Genomic DNA, 22,265 nt, shown 5'->3' with positions numbered 1-22,265 from the left:
CCCCCCCCCCCCCCCCCCCCCCTCCCAATTGGCTCTGCAAGTCACATCCTTCCATCAATCCCAATCTGCCAGTCTGAAAAAGACAAATTCACCATCAATTATTGTTGCTATTTCACTTTGAGGGACTCTAAAGCACCCAGTAGACAAGTCAACATTACTGCACTGTATGTGTGTCATTTCCCCTTTTAAAATAACTCGGCTGTCAATTAATGGAAACCACCGAATAAATATTTTAAAGTTGACCTCTCGGAGAGCTGCTGGAGAGCCTCGAGCTGCTTGTACTGTGGTGGGATCTTTGTATCCAAACTGTAAATCCCTTTGGTTTGTGGCGTTACTTTAATGTTGTGCTGATAGAGTTTATATGCTGGTTGCTTTTACCAATAAATTGAAGCAACTGTGGATCAGTGACTTTGCAACTTTATTTTTATTTTACATTACACTTAGTACAGGAAAAGCATCTTTCAATGACACATATAATGGGTTACATATATGTAATCCATTCTTTTCCAACTTATATCATATCTTAGTGTTGAGGTAGATGCCAATTTCTACATACAGTATATTTCGTTGGCAATTGTCCTTTGATTGAGGGCATTCTAGCTCTTTCTGAGCCATGAGTTTGTCTGGGAATTTTCGCACAAATAATGTGACAGAAGAGCAATCAATCTCTACTCCACAAATTGTCATTATTTCTTAAGTGATCTCTTGCCAACATGAATATCTCCAGCATTCATTCAGCCCGATAAGGCCTCTGAATACAATTCAATTTTGGAGTCACAGAAATTTGTATTATGATCTCACAACAGAACTCTCTCCAGGAGTTGGCAGTGATAGCCTGGCTTTCCCATGTATCATAATAATATGAATAAATCATGCACTATTCAATGCCCCTGGCATCTCAACCCCTCGATATTTAACAGCAACAAACTACTCATAGGTACTCATGTATTTAATCTTATGCATTCATGAATATATTGACCAAGTTAGTTCACTATCCTCCATTTGTTTAATTTCTTTGCAAAGGTAATCTCTGACCTGAAGAAAACTTTCTCTTCAGCAGTTTTCCACGAGGCAAGGGGAACAATAGGTACATTGCTTTTCAGTGGGGTGAAGGTTCCTTCATACGTCATGCCAGTGGAATATATACATTCAATAAAGTAACTTTGTGAGCGATCACCTTCCTTATCTTTCATTTGAGCAGTTAGTTGCCTTGTTAGGGAGTAATATGACCATTCCTCTTATGCCAATGTGTGAAAGGAATAAAATGTATTCATGAACCCCTTTTGTGGTGTTGTTTACAATTATTATGTAACATCTTATATGTCTATGCCCTGCTTAACATTATCATTCAAGCGTTCTTCTTGGTAATACCCTGTGCTTATGTGTGTCTCCAGTCCAGAAACAGTCTCCAGGTGGGAGATATTGATGGGGCCAGGAGGCTGGGTCAACTGGCTCGTCTGCTCAGTATCGTCTCCATCGCCCTGGGCGTGGTCATCATCGTAATCTTCGTCTCAGTTTCAGGTGCAGAAACGACGACAAGGAGGACAAATTTCAAAATACAATGATAGCTCCTTTAAGTGTTTGTGATAATGACTCATATTTACAAACAGTATTTGGTGAAGCTTCAGTGATGCAGTGCATAGTGCCTAATCTTAACTGTATGATTATAGTATATCTTATGAATATGCAAAGGTATATCACTTGAAAATCACGTATGGTATGTGTGCACATGTCCACTCACAGACGAGCACAGGGCTTTAACAACAAGTGTTCAACAACAAAGAATACCTACTGCATTACATTTACAGGGTGATATATGACACTACCACACAAGCATGAGATGTGTTTTTCTACGTCTCAACTCAGCACATTTCCAAGCCTTGTGTATGTGTGTGTGTGTGTGTGTGTGTGTGAAGATTGATTTAGTACTGCAGTGGCCGTAGTGGGCTGACTGTGCAGCAAGGGCAGCTAACCTATTGCTCAAAGCCTTCGACACTTGAGCCGCACCAGTCAGAGTAATTAATTTGATGGTGAGTTTCAAGCTGTCTTTGTGTCTGACCTGACTTTCTCTGACGATGTCCCACGTCTCCTCTTCTTTCTTTTGCAGTAACCCAATGACATGGACGACCTGAGGGGGGAAAAAACTAACCGTGAATGCCAAACCACGGATGCAACAAAGAGGGGAAAAGCCCGATGAAAAAAAAAAAAAATACAAGAAACAAAATTCTCAACTTTATGCCATATTGTAATTACATCATGACTGACCTCAGAAAGCAAAAGAAACAAAAAAAACAGGCAACTCATGAGAGTAGGTACTGCAGCAAGTAAACAAATAAAAACATTCAGAGAAAAAAATCAGAGATGCATGCATTAGAATCCAGTAACATTTGCTTGACAAAAATAATGAAAACCTGATGTAAAATAGTTTGGGTTAAAACAGAGGAAAAAGAAAATGCAGATTTGTGTGTGGCCAGGAGGACTCGTGAATGTTTATTTTTGGAATAATGGACTTCTTAAATGAAGAGGACGATCTACGTGTGAGGAGAGAATGAACAATGGACGTTTCTATGTCTGCGCTCCTTCGAAAAACAGATTCTGAGTTTGGGCTTCAAACTTTCGGACAGCTGCATATAATCCTCATATATACCTTACTGAACCTCTTACATTCAAAGCATATACAGCTACAAATATATTTGAAATATGGATATATGAATACATATATATATATATATATATATAGATGTACATTTTATAAAATGTTTGTATGCCAAGTGGTGCTGGGTTTGTTAACACTGTCACGATGGCTGCTTTGACAGCACTTGGATTATCAGTAGAAATTCAAGGGTTTGTGAAAAGAGGCAGGGAACACATTTTTTATTTTTGTTATCTATTATCATTTTTTGAACTAAAAAAAACAAATTGAGACCAACTGCATGCCTGAATGTAGATAACCAACATTCTGCCTTCTTTTTGACTGTTATTAGTTGTCTCTTTTCTTATAAAGGAGTCAGAGAGGCTGACAGGTTTGCACATGGAAGTAATAATCATGGAGTGATTATTATTGTGTCCATTATGTGAGTCCAGCCACTGTAGAACGTGAGAGGGCTGAGATCTAAACCCCTTTATATCTCCAAAATCTTTTGAACCTTGCCTTGCTCTGGCAGAATAAAACGCATGCCAAAACTCCCTCCTACTTTTCCTTTCACATCCTCCAGTTCTTTACCACAAAAACCTGATTTAGTGGCTGCTGTCCTTCATCTTGTTCCCGTAAACTCCATTTTACAAATTACCTTGTACTACCTTTCTACGCCATAGCTCCCCATTTTCCATTATCATTCTTACATTGTTGTACATTGACTGTTACACGCCATTGATTCACTTCTGCTCCTTGTATTGGTATGAAATGTATTTATATGGGAAAATATATATGCAATATGTACGCATGCTATTGGCCAAGCCGGCTTCAATACATTTATTTTTTGTAAATGAACAGGCCCGAGTTTGACAGGACATTTCTCTGAAATCCAAGCACGACAGATTGTCCCCTGTGGCTACATAGGACTGTTGTATTGACACATTACTGGCTTATGCTACAAGCACAGGTAACATCACTATGTAGCAATTCTTTTTCAGCATTGCTTCTTTCTTTTTTTTAATCTTGTGCTATTTTAATCAGGAATCATTAGGACCTCATTTTAAAGTGATATGTGTGTTTGTTTAAGGGCTCATACAAGTGAAACTAGAGGAACACCAGCTCATTTTAACTGATGAGGGATGAAATGTATCCAGCTGAAGATATTCTACCAAGTCCTTAATTGAACATCATCAATGTAAGGCTGAACAACTGCAATCTTTAAAGTGTTAACACTATAATGCACAATGTTTTGTGTGAAATGGGCTTTTATCAATTCCATTCAAATTCATAGTTGTACATAAAAATCATATTCCTTATCCAAACATCTGAAAGCAGCAAAATCCAAAGATTCCCCGTGTTTACTACCAATCTTAAAAAAAGTGTTCTATTACATTACAATGTGTAATTTCTGTGGATCACATTGAGTGTAGTTTACCGCTCTTGTGTTACTATAGAAGATACAAATTTCCCATCACTGAACATGGTTAGGAGCCAACTGTTTAGCGTATAAGCTCTGCTCCGTCAGTAAAACAGTTCAAACCGCCATTTAATTTTGTTATATAACACGGTTTCTTTTCCAATATACTGTACGTGCCAGTTTTCATCTCTGTTGTGTACATTGTGCATGTCCGGAATAAATGTTACCATGCATGGTCCAGGTTTCTTGCCTTTTGGTCAAACTGTTTATAAAGAGTTGTGATGACATCCAAAAGTGAGTTAAGAAGACTAATGCTGTGTTCACACCAAAGGCGGCGCAAATTTGTCGCGCTAGTAGTTTACACGAATGATGCGAAGCAAATAACGTGGAACTCACCTCATTCGCGCATTCATTTTTCAACTCGGGCGAGAAATTCGCGTGACACTGCGTCGCGAAAGCCTATCAGCGTTAAGAGCCTATCAGCGTTGTCCGGAAGACAAGCAAATAACTTTTAAAATACTTGTTTTCTCAATGGAGCTCGGATCGATCGGTGCTAGGCTATGCTAACATTGTAGCAGCTCCATCAATACTTAAAGTAACGTCATCTCGGTGTAAATACGGCAGCGTCTTTTTCATTGTTTGTACCATATGGTTTATACACACACAGTTTTGTCAGGTCTCTGCTAATATGAGGTATCGTAGAGCTCTGGGTGCCCACCTATGACTACAAATAAGATTTCCTGATTCAACAACGGCAGGACGTCAGTGATGACAGGAGGAGAATCTCTCTTTCGTGACACAGCGTCATGCAAATTTCTCACCAGAGTTAAAAAAAATGTGTAATTTGAGTCTATTCGCGACTTTGTATGTAATCTAATCGCACTTGGTGTGAACACAGCATAATAATTTACCGCCATGCAGCTGCTTTGTTGAGCTGTATTTCAGTGTAGTGGTGCTTTGAAATGAATGCTAACGTCAACATGCTAACACGGTCACAATGACAACGCCAACGCCAACATGTTGACGTTTAGCAGGTACAATGTTCACCATCTTACTTTAGCTAATCAGCATGCCATCATTGACTACTACACGATACAAAGGGCAGCTGAGGCTGACAGGGAGCGTATTCAATGATAAACCAAAGTATTCTTTTCAAAAGAAAAAAAACAAACAATGTATAACCAAAGTCAGTGTGCTTCATCCTCTGTGAAACACGAATGCCACGGCCATCCATTCAATATAGGTTGAGACATTTCAGTCTGGACCAAAAGGGGAACCATTCGACAGATTGACGTGGGTAAGAAGGAGTGCCTGAGAGTGACTGCACATTTTGAACAGCAGTTTATAAAAACACTGATGAAGAATGTCATCAATTGCGCAAAATGACAACGGTTGAGAACAGAGGTAGGAACATCAAAATCATGGAAGCAATGTTTATTTGACCTCACATTGAGGGAGGGTGAACACGATTCAATGTTACCGAGACTTAATCACAGAGATTGATTCAACTCTGTAGTCTGCAATGCTGTTTTATTGGATTGCACTGGGCCTGTATTACACAGCTGCTGCATTTAATATATCTAAACCCTGTACATGCAGCAGGTCCTGGTACACAATTGTGCCTCGGTGCACACAAACACCATTTTTCATGGCTGCCACAACTGTGGGTTATGAATGGCTCTAGCATACTGAGGAACCCACGGACCTGAGACAAACTAAAACAAACTGCATTCTTTCTTCTACCATTGAAGGTAGCGGCTTCTTCTAGGGTTCAGATACATATAGTGTGTCTTTTAATTTGCCAAAAAAAGGATAACTAGACCAATGCTTATCTTGAACTTCACTTAAAAGTCTTTTGATCCATCAACAGACCTCGACAGAGAAAAGTGTAGTTTTCACACAAACACAGAGGACCAGTCTTCTGTCTTCCCTTTCCGCTGCTCTGATTAAACAGACTTTGTGCTCGTCAGAAGTTAGCGTAGCGCGACACTTCCAAGTGAGAGGATCTGGCGCTTAGCTCTGCTCGGGTGGAGCTCAGTTCGAGTGGCTGACATTTCAGCAGCTCAATGCATCAGCACCTCTACAGCCTTACCGACGGCGTGGACACATGTCTGGGACCAAATTTAGACTTCAGCACAAGGTTTCCTTCCTAAAAGGAAGTGAGATATTCAGGGGAAGGTGGCAATGCTTGTCTGGCTACTGCTGGGACGTATTCATCCTCTTCAGTCTGTTGAAGTGAGCCTAATGCTGCGAGACAAAAACACATTGATGTTTCTCACACAGCTGCCTTGCTTTTAAATTCCTACACCACCCTCTGCCAACAAGGAGACTTAACTAACCTAGTGAGGCAAATCCAGCCCCTTCTCAGATGAATGCTTCAGTTCTCACCTTCAAACACACGTCACTTTGTGTTTCAAGTGGAGTGAAATCAAATAGGGGTTCATGGGCTCTGTTGGGCGCACTATACGTGCAGAATGGTTATCTCCTTCAACAGCCAATCCTCAAAGCAGTGCTTCTTCATTTTTCTTCGATGGAATCCTAGACGTAGTGCACTAGAACTGCCCTTTGAAGAGACAATACATGAATCTAGTAGCTCTGTCGTGACTGCTATTGTTTCAAGAATTGCCTAAAAAAAACGGCTAAATGGCTAAATTCCACATTCAGAGCATGTCTTTGGCCTCAACACATTTTTTTCCAACATGGCTACGGCTAAGCCGGCGGATCGCAGCTTCCAGCACAAACAATGGCAACAGTGCTGATTGAGCTAACCTGAAGGGTTGGCGCTACACTTTTGCAACGACAACTGTACTTATCAGCTGTAAATCGCTGTACGAGTACAGATCAGGACAATACATTAATACACTATCTTTACATAGCAAATAGCAGTTTGCTGCTATATTAATGCTCTAAATATGGTACAGAGAATATTTAACAATTCATCACTAACCAAAATGTGAATAATAATTTCCTGTTTATTTGTCACATTGATAAATTCAGCTCCAGATGTAAATTCAGTGACCGCATGAGTGACTTGGCGGCCCAGAAAGGTTCTCGCACTGACCATGACCCACAGCCAGCATCCTCATATCGTTCCCCATCTCTCTCTCTCTCTCTCTCTCTCCCTCCCTCACTAACTGAGGTAAAAAAATACCAAAAAATGTGCAGTAAAAGTTAAATGTAAGCGAGTCCTGCTGTGGCATCGATTGGCTAAACTTGCACGGAAATGAGGCCCAATACAGTTCAGATTTCAGTTCATATATTTTGAAAAATAAAATGTTTAAATGTTCAGCATCTAGTAGCGTCGCACATTTTATTTGCACATATTGAAATGAATAATTTATTAATTCACATTGTACAGTCCACAATGAACCATCCCACCTCATCAATTAAAAAGGACCATTGAACTAAAAGAATGATGCATCGCACGCTTCACGCTTCCCTCAGTTTCTCTCCATATCAATATTATTGATTAAAATCTAGTCATATTTGTACTTTTGGTCTCCGTTCACGTGTTGGCAGCCCTCCATCTGTTCCACTGCTAATTACAAGTTCAGTAGTTCATGTTGGCCAAAGTGTGTTCCCGTCCAACAACTGGACCAACTGAATGTCTCTCTGCTCAGGAGCCTCCAGGGTCCTCCGATAACTCAGCTCAGTCTCCCGTGTTACAAAGAGCAGATCGATCCCACTCCTTTACACATTCCACCAGGTCTGGCTGTCAGTGGAAAGCATAGAGCAGGAGGAGGATGGTGCAGACACCGATCACTGTGCCGAGGATGAGAGAGTCCCTTCTCTTCCGCAGGTTGACCCGCTGGATGAGATTGTTGATGGTTGGGAAACGGTGTGGAAGAACCAACAGTTAAGGAAGATCACTGTGGCCCTTTACACACACGCACACATACACATACACACACACACACGCAGCATAAAGGATATTGGCCAGTGTGTTGACCCGGCTCTGTATGGATTTCAAGAAGCCCCGTTGGGAGGTCATGTTCTCCTTGGTCGCCATGGCAATACTAAAAAGACAAGAGAGGGACATGGATTGAGGAGGAACAATAGGCTGCATTTGGTTGCACTCGTTATACCGTAAAGTGCCTTTGACAGCAAAGCAGTGCACGTATGATTCTCTCAGACACGCAGATGTGACGTGTCTGATCCGTGCAAAGAGAGACGGTGAAATGTTTTGTAATTAAGGATTTAAAATTCACCCGAATATCGGAAAAACAACTCAGAATGCACAGTGGGGAGCATCCGCCTGGATATCAGCGTTTGAAAAAACTATCATCGCAATATCACCAATCGGCACAAGCCTACGTCCCGCCATCTAAATTCAGTCCCTACGAACTGCACCGTATCTGAAAGCTAAATTCAAGTCAAGATTTCAAGCTTTTGGGGCAGAAAAGCAAATGAAATCCAATAAAATACTTTTTCTAAACAACAATTGTGTTAACCAAAAAAAAAACAAAAAAAAACATGTCACCTATTTAACGATAACAATAATATTATAGGATGTGAAACTGTGTAGTGAATAAAAAATGGGTATTTAAAGACTACACGACTGTAGGCACGTCCATGCTACAAGTAAAGGAATTATTCTGAAACACAAGTCATCCTATCAGGTTCTCCTTCAGCTGTATGTGGGTGCCTGCAGTATGCGTGTGAGCCGCCTTGGCTTGTAGAAGGAAGGTATGACGTTGCTGTGATATTGTAGCTCTCTTGCTCTCCAACCTGGGCATCAGCAACTTTCAGTACGGGGAAAGTGCAGTTGGGCAGTTAGCTGCAAAAGTTTCAGGCCCTTTGTTTTCCTTCTGCGGCATCTGTTACACACAATAATCAATGACTGGCAGCTACTGAGCCCATGTTTGTGCCCTTCACAGTGCGAAAAAGAAATCAGCTCCCTAAAACTGTCCGACAAAGTCAAAATATCGACCTAAGTAAAGTGTTGATATGCTCAAAAAACAGGTGTGACAACAATATTATGGAACTCTTGAACAGCAGGGTGACAACCTGCAGTAAGCACTGTCCAAAGGGACCAACTCCTCCCATCCCAGAGTGACAGAGTGTGTGTGTGTGTGGTGTCATGGCATCTCCTGACAGTCCGCAGTCTTGGCCTGCAGCTGTGTTTTAGGGATCATGTTCTCCTCAGTCAGGAAGAAACACTTTGCTGATTCCAGCAACCTTGACACGCCTCTATCCCAATGTGAACCGGCTCACGAGCATCTGGGCTGGAGGATGACGGTTCCCCATCACAAACACTCTATGAGCCAACGGAGTGGTCTCAAGTTGTCGATTAACCCGTCAAGTTGAAGTCAATTCAATTCATACAAGTCAAAAATAACAAAATCAATAAATATTCCTCAGGGGGGTTTTATATTCTGTAGAACACGCGACACCAGCTATCCTAAGACCGAGGTCCATTCAGACAAGGAAAGAGGGGGGGGCAAGGGAGGAGGAAAGAAGAGGAGGAGAGTAAATCCTTAATAAACATATTTGTCATTTGTGCAGGTCTGCAGTGAGGGAAAGGAGCAGTGACCAGTGAGAGATGGATGGTAACTATAAATCAGTGAAGTGAGAGGACTTATTCTAAGCATGCGTCAGCGTCATTCACGTCATGCACACACAATATTATGTGGCTGCACTTCCAAGGCTTTGATGCGATTGAAACTCCCCACAGTTGAATCATCCGTACAAACAATGAGCAATTGCAGTGAAAAGTTACTCGATACATTTTTATAAAATGTGTTCCGATGTAAGGAACATTCAGTTCATCGTCAAAAATAGATATAATGAAAATGTACAGCTCTGCCAGATGTTTTCTCTTATACGATATGTCAAAAGAATTGTGTTTTTGTCTTTTGTCAGCAGGCTGTATCCTAGAGACTCAAAAAGAGTATCGTTTGATGTGTACAGGTCCATAGGTTAACTATTTTTTTTTTTTTTGGTAGAATTTATTAATTTCCTCACTCAGGGTTAGCATTTCTGCCATATAGTGGCTGCGGAAGGATGAGGCAAGTAGGTCTTACCTTATTGTGTCATCCATCAGTCGGTCCGAACTATAGACAAAGAGCAGGAGTAGGAAGAAAAAGATGAAGTTGTTGACATGAGAAAACAAAACGTAGCAACACATGGAATGGTGATAAATAAATGAAGTGGGGGCTGTTACCCTGATCAGTTTCAGATTGGCTGCAATAAATACTGAATTCTAATCGTGTGACACTGAACTGAAATTAATTCTTATGTTCTTTGGGACTGGATTTCCTTTTCTCGTCTCTGTATCAATCCCATCAACTCCCACAGAACCCGATTAGAATCTTCCCACTGACATCAGGCTGGTCACGTCTCTTTGTGCACTCAACACTCGTTTCAGATGCTTGCTTTTGTCCTACAGAGAATATTAGAAGGCACACACACAACGATCCCTTTATGTTGTATAAAACTTTCGTAATCAGTTTTGTGTCTCAGGTTGCTCATAAACAATAATGCTCTTAGCGGTTTATTCTCTAATTGGAATCAATTTGGATGATGTTTCAGAGAACTAAAGTGAAAGCAAACAAACAAAACTGCAGGGCTCGTTAAGTCCTATTTCAACAACTCCACTTCCTCATTGTGCAGCTCCATTATGTGGTTTCTGGTAAGCTCTTGGCATCCTTTTATTATCCAACCAAAAGTTACAGAAAGAGAGGGAAGGTCTCTCAAAGGTTCCTACCTTAATCCACAACCATCTCCAACCTTCACCGAAACCTTCTCTCACACCTTAACTTGACCATCTCAAGGCTAAATATGTTTAATCTACTCGATCGGCATAATCTTTTGTTTTCTCTGTTTTGCTGGTCAGCCCTCAAAGAAGTTTCAAAAGATCCAGTTTATTAAAAATGATTAATTCAAGGAAGACATAATAATCTCAAAAGAAAAGCTCATTTTGATTATTATTACAGAGGGAGCACTGCAAAGCTCATTCAGGTAGACCAAAAATGATGGCATCATAACTACAAAACCAAGCAATACCATCCAGGGGTTCTAATCCAAATGCGATTGTGGAGCACGGATGTGACTTTCTACAATTCACTTATGTGGTCAAGTATTGGCCAACTGATTTCTCGAAGGACAGGCCATTTTCTGGGTTATATTTATTGGTGTAATCACTTTGAGATTGGCCGTGCTAATGGCCTGTAATGCCAGCATCCTTCCCTCTGCTGGTGGGCCGAACAGGACCGACCTCAACCAGTTAACTTTGATTGTTGGGTGTAATTGCTGTAATCCCAGGAGTGTCGCCAAGAAGTCTGGACACTGCGAGGGACGTTGTGCGACAGTGTGGGCGGGACAGCCTTCTGTTCTTGGATCATAGCTCCGCACATAAGCACCGGTCTGCTATGTGGCAGTAGTTTGTAATATATCTTGGTTTTGTCACACTGAAATGGAATCATTTACAGGAATCAACTCATTTGGTAAAATGGGATGTAACTGGCACATCATTCAGAATGAAGGCTGGCAGTTTGGCCCAGGTGGATTGTGGGAAAAGTACGGTTGGTTGTGATGCAAAGAGCAGTGGAGTCAGGCCAGCTATAACTTAAAACAACTCACTGTCATTTGTAAATCTTACTAACCCAGTATGCTTATAAGATCGTTAGGTACATAAGCTCAAGCAATGGCCTCACAAAGGCTGCAAGAAGAATGTGGTTAGACGAAGGCCAGACAGCCACATGACACCTGATGGAAGATCATGGTGGACGGACAAACGAGTGACAGAGAAAAACAAACCTTTAACTGTCAACAGTGTTCACCTTATAAACTAGGACTTGAAGTGCAAAAGAGAGAGCGGCTGTGAGCTGAGGTGAGCCTTGATTCATGGAGCTTTTATATGCAAAGATGAGATGAGGGTAAGCGTTGATGCGTTATTCCCCCCCCCATCATCAAGATGCAGCTGTAGTTGGGAGGTTGATCGTACCGTCACATTCATACATGTGGCCTTCTGGGATTTTTTCTGTGTTCCTTCCGTTTTCCCCAGTCAGTGGCATATTGCTGAAGTCATGATATAGCTCATTAGCTCCAAGCTAATTGCTTTTCCCAGTGTGATGGATCCACCCACCCTCACCCCCATGTTCTCTTGCCATCTCATGCCACACACACACACACACACACAAAAAAGATGTGCGCATTGGCAGTGTTATGCAGGTACCATCCATGGCTACAGAGATGAACAGATAATCAAACCATTAACCAATTTGTTTTCTGTTGACTCATCACTTATTTGACTATTCAAGTGGTATTTCTGAAAAGGAAACGCTTTGCAGCAACCTCCCCGAGAGTAATGCTCTGTCACGTTGGCTTTTAAAGCAATGTCAGGCAACGAATACAATCGGCCTGGTAAACTGAAGCATTCATTACTCTGCCGAGGAAACAGTCGAGCAAATCTTGGCAACAGATGCAGAAAGCAAACTGCATCAGCAAAGAGGTGAAGCGGCCACAAATCAAAGCTCGGAGCTACACACTCAGCACAGCTTACGAATGGTGAGATTCACAGAGATGATCCTTACTTACAGTGAGGCTGCCAGTCACCAACTCTGGCCAATTCATATTGGACTTTTGTAAAAATTACAATCTCCAAAATCCTCTGTTTGACAGGATGTCCTCATCAGAGTGACCACGACCATTAGAGCATTTCCTACATGAACTGTTAATAAACCTGCCCTCCCTCGATCTAGTTTATTCATTCAACACCGACATTTATGGCAGAGCGAGATGGAAACAGATCTACGAGGTAGAACAGGACTAGGGATGCACTGATACCGGATCAGATGTCGGGCCGATATCGACTCAAATAGCTGGGTCAGGTATTGGTAACAATGGAGCTGATCTATTATTAAATACTGTACACAATATAGACTGGAATTTGACTTCCTGTTCAAGTTCTGACCCATTTGTTGATTTTATGATCATTCTAATTTATGATTTTAAAAATAAACAAGGTTCCATTAATTGTATATCTATATATTTATTAAAGTTAAGCCAGATGTTGCCTTACTTATCAGAGAATACTCCCAGTCACTTCCACACATTGAGGCATACGGCCTTTCAATTAAACACTGGTGTTGGATCGGGACTCGGTATCTGCCAAAACCCAAAGGCAAAGCGTCGGTATTGATATCAGGACTGAAAAAGTCACGCTTACTAAACAGCATCAAGTTAAATTCAGCCAACACTAATACAAACACCAGCTCAAGTATCAAAAGGTCACTGCAAGCTGCGGCGGCACGTTGTAAAAGTTGAACCGTCTTAAACTCTGAACAGCTGTGTGTGCCGCTGTCGCTGCCACCCTTGGCGGTGGCTCGCTGATGTCTGAAAGCACCTTAAGTGTCACTCTTATTTACCAGTGTCTCCTGCAACAACAGCTTTTTTAAAACATAATGTAGAGGGAGGTCTGACTGATAAAGAACTAAAGAGGAGGAGGTTATCTTAAACATTCATCTGGCTACGTCAGTCTTATTAGATTCAGGCTGGCAAGCACTCCACCCACTGCAGAAATCTGTAGATTAACTGGAAGGGACTTTTTCTTTGGGAACAGATTCTTCTTAGCTGATCAGTTTGGCAATGCTGGTACCAAGACTTGCCAATATACAACACGCACATGCACACGGCATTTCTCTGGCCAATAACAAATTTTAGTCATTTTCGCAGAGGGCCTCTTTCCTGTTTTATGGCTCCAATAGGATCAATCAAGCGTAACTTGATCCTCATCTCTAATCTCCTTCCGTCGTCGTCAATGGTCTGGGGGAAGCCCTTTAACATGGGATGTGGTTTAATAGGATAATTCTATTATGGATATCCTGATCAATTGCGCTGGATTGACTCGAGGGTTCGGCTGCTGGGAATGCTGAAGAAGGTTCAACACAATGTGCCACAAAGCCAATCTTGTTCTCATTTCACTTTGCTATGAGCCCAATTTTAATAAATGAGAAAAGAGAGAGTGTCTTATCTTCCCTTCCAGAATCCAAGGTACAAGGCAGACTGATTATTTTCAGGGCCACTCCCTCAGTGGCAGGACAGGAAGAATGACTCTCTCTCTGCTTCAGGACGTGAATCCATTAAGGGTTTCACTTGGGTCTTTCCTTGTGGTGTCATAGTGAGTATCACAATGACACAGTGTCTATGTGGATCTTTGGGAAAAACCCCTGTGGGGCTAAACTGACAGAATGCTACAGCAATTAAACTTCATTAATGAATTCACTGAAGGAGTCTAGAGGTGGCAGCATTCTGCAGCTGCAGCACTCTCTTGGAAACATTTTCCCGATGTGACCAGTGGTCTCTTTTTCTCAAATTTATTGTAAAATCTGCAAACCGGTTTTATCTTTGAATCATTAAAAAAAAAATGTAATTGCAGTGTTATCTTACCTATGCCATGTCGAAACAGGTGAAGCCTGTTTTTGAATGAATGAAAAGGTCTTTTATGGGGGATAATTGGGATATTATTCCTTTGAGAGGTTGAAAGAGGAAACAAATATTCAGCCACAGAGCGAATCAATCAGGCTGCTTTGTATTTGCTATGTTCAAATCCTCAAGCCTGGGTAAGGTTAGCCTTCTGTGTATCATTTGTGTGCGTGTGTGTTCCCTGCTGACATCCAATTTTACTTTCAACATAGGGTGCCTTTCTCTCTCGCTCTCTCTCTCTCTCTCACACACAGATTTCACAAACTATGCCACCTCATGCAGTTCTGGAGAGTCAGCCAAATGATAGTAGGACACTAATGAGGTTGCTGGCAGATCATAGTGTACTGTGTCAATATCACAAGTGTGCCTAACTTTTTCCAACTTTAAGATGCTAAATTGTAGAAAACATGTTGGATTAGTTTACGCCGAATCATGCGACAAGAACGTAAATCCTCTCTACATCTAATCTAAACCCGTCTCCGACAGCACATCAAGTAAAACAAAGGTTGTTTTTTTTTTGTCTCAACGAGCCAGAAAAAAGCACTCAAATCCAAACTGTCCTGAATTATACAACAAACTCTAGTTTAATGAATGCACTGTCGTGAAAGCGTGGCTTCCCATCTGCTGGAGAGTAAAAGCATGAAGAGATAAAGGGCCATGGGTTGACGGAGCTTAACAAAGCAAGCATTAGCGGCAGCAATGATTTCCAGTGTTATTGGAGTTCGTTCCAAAGCTTTGATTTCTGGGAAGTTGAGGCTATTGCGTCACCAGGAAAGGCTGTACAGCTCTGGAGAAAAATGGCAGCTACTTTCTACTTTTAACTGCTGTGATTGAAACACCAACACAAACTAATAAGCATCTTTAAAAACTCTGCTCTGAGTGTATTACAAAGTGGGATTCTTGATTTCTTCAAATTCCTTAGATGGAGCAAAGAAAAGGTGAAGGGAACTTACTTTCTCAGATGCTCATGCTCCTTCAGAAACATCTCTGTTCTTCTGTTGTTGACCCCGGAGCCACTCTTGTAGGACCTGAAAAAGGGGAAACGCAGACGCAATGGTAAAAACAACACCGTCACAAATTAAAAGAAGGTTATGCTACAATATTTGCTATTTGTTTTATCTGACACTGATGATTCTTGTCTGTTCAAATCAGTGCACGCAGGAATCAAATCGCTCAGACAAAGAAGTATCTGAATGGCATCAAAACCTTTTCTGTCGGTCCAATGCATAAAATCCAAATTTAATTTGAATTTCAGGTAATGCAACACAATAGGAAAAATCTGTCAGTCTTTATCTACACAAGCTCTTTGAAGTCGGCCATCCCACTGAACATTGGGGACCTATTGGCATGGTAAAAGATGTGGTGGAGCCTTACTGGTTCACACAAACTGCAAACACAAGCGGCCTAAAGCTCTTTATCCAACTAGCTCACTGCGGAAACTTATTCTTTTACTATTTATTGCAATATTTCATCCGAGCCATTGACAAAAAGCACAAGCAGAACTTGTGTGGACCAATTATTTTTTAATCAAATTGCAAGTCGGCACCAATACCACTGCATTTACGCTTTACAGTAAAAGCCCTCTTGTGGTTCACCAATGGAAAGCTTTTAATGTGAAGAGGGCAGCGGCAGGAAATATATTCGCTTTGCATTAGCAGTAACTTAACACAGCGGATTCAGCACCGGTATGGTTGCAGTAGAGCTGATAAGAAAACAGACCGTTAATGACTGGTTAAAAGTAAGGACGGCGTGGAAGGAGTGGAACGAACCACCGCACATTTACACACAAGCTTCTACCGTTATGATAGCTGATCCACTGCATGGTATGTTGAGCCGATTAGTTTACTGCAACAACACAACATGGAAGGGCAGCGATGACCATCTTCCTGTGGTAATTCCCTGCTATGAAGCAGCAATTAGAAATGCCTAAAAACCACAGCTCTGCATGCTACAACACAGCTAAAAACATCATACTGGGCAGTGGGAAAGGGCCAAAGCCTGACCTATTACAAAGCTATCTGGTAGTAAATGGATGGGTTGTTAAACCACTCACAGAGCAAACACATCTCTCTCTCACACACCTGCATCAGCCTATCTGTGACAGTATGAGCGGTCCAAGAACATATGTGCCTACTTCATCCCCAGAGCGCCATCCGACGCCGCTGAATGGAAAAACCACATTCAGTGCACACGCAGCACGCTCCATAGCGGCTACCTTGAACGCCCCACCGGCAGAAGCTGATGCCTTTGCGGGGCTAGAATTGCCCACACTGACAGCTCGCTTCATCACTCCAGCAGGTTTTTTTTTTTTTGTTTTTTTTTTAAAAGGGCACTGATGTAAATCAGGAAAGCTGTCATTGTTGTTGCTGACATTTAGAATCAAAGCAGGAGGAGAGAGAGCTGCACCAGTCTACTGCTATGAGTGGTGCAGCTGTGCGTGCACATGTGTGTGTGTGTGTGAGAATATGTTTTGTTGACAGAGTCTGCAAGTACATAGAAAGATACCGACACAGTTGCCTACATGCTCTAGCTCTCTACTGCCCTCTGTCTGACAAATGGGACAAAAGGCTCAGCTGCAGCAGAAACGGCCATCACTGCATCACCGTTTAGCTTTCCAAACACAACTTAAACTGCATTATCTTACATACGACATTAAGTCGTTGTTATGATGAAAGTTCTAAACTAGGCTGCTCCAGCCCAAGAACTGTGATCGAGGATTTTCTCCGTACGCACCTCTGAAAAGATCAGACGAAAAGTGTCTCAGTGATATCACGTTAGCTGATATTTTAGTTAAACCTCATCAGATGCATTACAGGCAAGGCAGTTCAACAGATCCAAGTGTTGAAAAACAACAGGCCGTCCTTCCAGCTGTCCAGGATCGACTTTCTCCCGTAGCCCACCAGCAGCTGTAACTCCCCAACCTGTAAGCTTCAGACGGTTCTCTCATTAGCGGCCCCCGGGCACATTAGTCATCGTTAGCCTGAGCAAATGGGTCAACAAGACTCGAGGCTCATTTCTATGCATTAGATTCATCAGCAGCGAGCCCATTAGTCAGGTCAGTGGCACTCCTTAGAAATGTGATTTAGTGGGAAGATTTGGGGGGGGGGGGGCTGGGCTGTTGCATGTAGTGCTGACCTCATGGGATGGAACTTACATGGAGGCACAACTGTTGATAGCCCGCTATACGTATATTCCCCAAATCCCATGTATACAAGTAAGTTTATGATTACACCGATATAACCTTAGCCAAATACCAATAGGAAGAAAACAAAGTATTTAGTAATACAAGAACGGACAAGTTCTTATGAACGAGACATCTTTAAATGGGTTTATGCGTGAGAAAGATGTACGATACAAAGTGACGATGAGGCCTATGGGATGTGTAGGACTGTACGATGCATCCGCAGGCCATCTGCATACTACATTAGATGGATGGAAAGTCAATAGGAATCCTGCAGTGCTCACCGTACGCTCACTGCTGCGTCTTACAGATCAATAAGCCATTACAAAAAAAACACAAGAGTCACGGTTTGTAGGAGCCTCCATCTCATTTCAATGCGCTCCCTCAGAGCCGAGCCAATCGGAGCAGAGGACACACTTTCTCAATTCGAGGCCAGAGAGGCCGTGAATCTTCTTTGGTTTTAATGGCCGACATTTTTCAAAAGCAGGCCAGGTGGAAGTCAAGGTTCAACTATCCCTCTAAGGAATAAAAAGGTCCACCACATAAAAACACTGAATAATGCTCGGCAGTTTCTATTCCTCCACAGCCACTAAGATCAAACACAAAGCAATGCATCACCTGACAATATTATTTGTTTTGTATGCAATACCATGAACAGCTTCAAGGTGTGCGTTGGCTCCGACTCCTCGTTTACTGTACCTTCAGCAGTCAATACAGTTATCAATAGTTATGTGCATTGAAATTGGTTTTACAGTGTCAATAAACTACAGAGTACATATTCCCATAACTTTGGACACATGCTGGTGAATGACCAGCACGGTCAATTTAATCAAAAAGGTGGTGCGACCGGTTACTCACTCAATGTCTTTCCTGACAGAACCAAGCAGGTCTTCCCTTTCCCTGATGGCCAAGAAGTTGCCTTTGGTTTTATGGAATTCATGCGTGTAATCCTGCATAAAAAAAACAAATCAAAGAGACAATGAAGAAGGGGGTTGAGGAGGAACACACAGTGAACACCAAGAGGACTACATGGAAACACTGAGGCATGTGTGCTTCACAAAGTTGTTGTGTTTTACAGAAAACAAAAAGACATGTAAAGTAGAATATATAGAGTACATCAAATAGATGAGCAAACCTGCAGGATGTCTCTGTGTCTCTGGAGCGTGTGCATGAGTGCAGCGTTGAGAGAAGCTGTGCCCGGGGTGTTGGTGTACTCCGCCATCTTGTCGTTCACTACAGTCAGCTGACAGAGAGATGGAAATTGAATTGATTGCCAGATGGAGCGGGAAGACATCAGGGAGAACAGGAGAGCAGCAGATACAAGGTAAAGACTCACACAGAATACAAACACAAACAACACGTGTCAATTCAAGGATGAACACTTTATATCAAAGGGATGTCTTTCATGCCAAATAGACAAATGATACAAGGCATTATTGGGATAACTGCATCGTAGCATTTTGAGATTAGAAATGCACAATATTACTATCAAAATGTAGCCGTTGTTTTTGACTAATACCTCTTGTAATTGTGTCGAATGAAAAACTTTAGTTGAACGGAGTCGAATACAATAAAAGAACTTTAGGGTCCAATGCAAACCAATGTGAAGAAGTGGAGCCTGCAGTCCGCTCTCTCCTTGACGGAAGACAAGACCCTTGGCATAAATCCAGTGCTTTTCTTATTACAGTCTTTCTGTTGACCTTCTACGGGCCGCTGGCCCATGAGAAGTGACTTACTTTGGCCAGCAGCTGTTCAATCTCCACTGACATGGTGTCAAACATCCTGTCTTGGGTTGAGTTGTTGAGCAGTGGGGTAGTGTCCGACCTTGAGGAGGAAACCAAAGAATGGAGAACAATTAGAGAGTTGTTTGTTTTGCTGGTTTTTATGTGTGACTTCACATATCTGTATATGCTTATGTGATGAATCTTGCGCACTTGTGTTTCAAACTTTTGTTTACCAAATGACATAAATTTTCCTCCAAATGAAAATACATGTTGAATTAGAAATGACCCACTATTAACTTTAATAAGTAATGTTCATGTAAAATATTTTAATAACACAACCCACGTAGGAAGGACGTCAGACATTCCTCTGGGAAACAGACACTACTCCCCCCATACACACATCCTAAGTGTGATTGATTATTTAGCATGGATAGTTCATGGATTTCTTAGCTGGTGATGGTTTAGATGGATAGATAGATACTTTATTCATCCCAGGGGGAAATTTGTTTGTAGCAGCAGTAAACGAAGTTACAGAGTAAACATAAAAATATGAAAGATGTTCAATATATACAATACAATAAGATAACAGAGCAGAATATAATACATTTAAAGAAAATTTCAAGAAAATAAAAAATGCACAGTATATACACAATAAAATAGAATGGTATTAAATTAACTAACTAAAAAACACTAGTGCATGCAAGGATCACCAACAGCAAACAACAACAGTGTAGCAGTGTTGTAGTCAATTGAAGGACGATCTGGCCAGAGGTGATTTGTTATAGTCTTATTGCAGTGGGCAGGAATGTTCTCCTGTATCTGTCCTTAGTGAGCGTCTCATGTGAGGATGCATCAGTAGAATTGTACACTGACTGGCGTCAACAAAGAATGTTTTATAGACTGTTTCTAGAGAAGTTATTTTCAAGAAATGAAATTTAAGGTGAGCTAGAGCTCAAATTTGCATCCCTTTAGCTCACAAGCAGTGGCTTGATTACAAAAAGAAACTAAAAGTGAACTGGTACTGCTAATAATAAAATCTCCTTAACTTACTAGTGTAGCTAGAGAACAACAGCCTTTGTGTTGGTATGGATTCAATGTATTGGTATGGATTCAATGTATTGTTCATAGACACTTCCTTCCTGCAGCCAACCCTTTCCTGTGAGGGTAAGCGTCCACACACACATCCAGTGCCTCTGACCACTACAACTACTAGGCCCCTTTTATGATCACTTTTTTAAATTCTCACTAAATCAAGGACACTTCAAAATGTCAAATAAAATTGTGGGGAAAAAATGCCCATTGTTCTTTCCAGGAACCCAAGGTGACATCTTTAAGTTCTTTATTTTTGTCAAATACAACAATAAATATACAATCCAATGATATTAAATTACAATCATACATGAAAAAGAAAAGCAGCAAACCCTTTTAGAAGCTGGAACCAGAAACGTTTGGGCATTTATACTTGAATATACAAATGTGTTCTTGCTTTGATTTACCAAGTAAAGAGCAGTGTGACGTGCTGCGTGTACTTAGTTAACTCTACAGGTGAGACGGATCTTACGTGTCTCCTCGACGTCCATCCCTGGAGCTGCTGTAGCTGGTGCACAGTTTACTGAAGGAGACCAACTTCAGGTCGAGTTCATTCTCAAACTGTCTGGCCTGCTTTCGCAGATCTGTAACACACACACACACACACACACACACACACACACACACACACAGAACAATTAAGCGCTTAACGACGGCTCATGTTAGTTTAATGCCACAGCCATAAGCAATGGCATCATGATTATAGAAACGCTTTCTTCCTAGTACGTTAAGAGTGACATGAACGTAGTAGCTAACTTACATAAACCGAGGGAAAACATAAACAAAACACCATCTAATGGGTGTGACAGCTGGCACAACGGCCTCTCAATGTGTGTAGTTGATGAATCGTTTAGAGTGGCGACATGAATTTAACTCAACAGTTACAGAAATAACGTTGATTTGCATGGCGACATGTTAGCTAGCTTGTTGGGAGCTAGTCGTTGTAGAGACACGTAACGTTATGTGTTCAAAACACAGATGTGAGACAAACGCGCCGACAGCGTCAGGTTAATTGTTGGAAGTGTGAAAACTGTAGCAGCTGTTGCTTTACATTCCGTTTTCTTAAATCGAGTCCCTCTTACCTTCCCAGTAGTTGCTGCCTCCTATTCCTGACATCTTTGTTGTCCTGCGACGTCACCGAGTTCCGGGCTGGGTGTGTCACGTGTCAGAACAAGACGTTCCACTGACACGAAAAAATATAGGGGTGTTTTTATCGCCCTCAGCTGAGCCTCTCAGGCAACACACTCCTCAGGATCCACCAGGCTCCACATATAACAGCCAGCTAATACAATATAAACAGCGCCACCTAGAGGTCATTTGGGATCCCACAGTAAGTTTCAAACAATTAGTTACATTATGGGTTAACTTTGATATATCATGCAGATACACAATATATTGTAGATTATATGTATACCGTCAAATTGTGTGATAATTGATGTAAATTTTGTGTTTTTGTACTGTTAAACCCCTACGAGAAATGTTTAATGTTTGCATCATATAGGAGTTTTAAAAAAAAACAATTTGTTTATATTTTTTAATAGACGTAGCACGCACACCATTGCCTAGTTGGTCAAATGAACAACATCAATATTTTATTAATATTGTATTAAATAATACAAGTAACAGGATGTTTGGTTTTACTTGTGCAATTTTGATTCAATGCATCACACGTTCCCAGTATGGCCTCCTTCTTTCTCGCTGTAATAAAACACTTACAATATCAAGATTTCATAATGTCACTCTGATTGTAGTCCCCCTATGTTGGAAAATTATCTGCATTTTCATAGCATTTCT

General features: G+C 41.4%; 2 protein-coding genes across 5 annotated transcripts in view; one reads left to right on the top strand and one right to left on the bottom strand.

The window, feature by feature from the left end:
* The window catches only part of trarg1a (trafficking regulator of GLUT4 (SLC2A4) 1a), a 25,998-nt gene extending 21,702 nt beyond the window's left edge, over positions 1-4,296 (top strand). The window contains exons 2-3 of the mRNA XM_031860615.1: positions 1,395-1,521; positions 2,108-4,296. Coding sequence (XP_031716475.1) covers positions 1,395-1,521; positions 2,108-2,118 — 138 coding nt within the window. The 3' untranslated portion in view covers positions 2,119-4,296. The remainder of the gene's footprint in view (positions 1-1,394; positions 1,522-2,107) is intronic.
* Positions 30-21,948, bottom strand: gosr1 (golgi SNAP receptor complex member 1). 4 transcript variants are annotated; one of them, XR_004213189.1, is made up of 10 exons: positions 21,554-21,939; positions 20,944-21,055; positions 19,395-19,482; positions 18,794-18,901; positions 18,517-18,608; positions 15,431-15,505; positions 10,076-10,105; positions 7,986-8,068; positions 7,545-7,892; positions 2,041-2,128 (listed from the first exon to the last, which is right to left on the bottom strand). XR_004213189.1 is itself a non-coding variant. In XM_031860612.1 (9 exons), exons 1-9 carry the CDS (start codon positions 21,585-21,587, stop codon positions 7,768-7,770), a joined length of 747 nt encoding a protein of 248 aa, XP_031716472.1. In that variant the 5' UTR covers positions 21,588-21,939; the 3' UTR covers positions 7,144-7,767. The 4 variants fall into 4 exon arrangements, 3 of the variants coding, with proteins under 3 accessions (XP_031716473.1, XP_031716474.1, XP_031716472.1); XM_031860612.1 differs by lacking the exon at positions 2,041-2,128 and having other exon boundaries at positions 7,144-7,892; XM_031860613.1 differs by lacking the exons at positions 7,545-7,892; positions 7,986-8,068 and having other exon boundaries at positions 30-2,128; positions 21,554-21,948.
* Between the last annotated feature and the right edge of the window lie 317 nt (positions 21,949-22,265).

The sequence above is a fragment of the Anarrhichthys ocellatus genome, unplaced genomic scaffold (genome assembly GCF_004355925.1).
Source record: "Anarrhichthys ocellatus isolate YVR2014 unplaced genomic scaffold, GSC_Weel_1.0 scaffold24, whole genome shotgun sequence".
NCBI classification, from domain to species: domain Eukaryota; kingdom Metazoa; phylum Chordata; class Actinopteri; order Perciformes; family Anarhichadidae; genus Anarrhichthys; species Anarrhichthys ocellatus.
The sequence above is the reverse complement of the archived record's forward strand: the minus strand, read 5'-3'. Positions and strand labels throughout refer to the sequence as shown.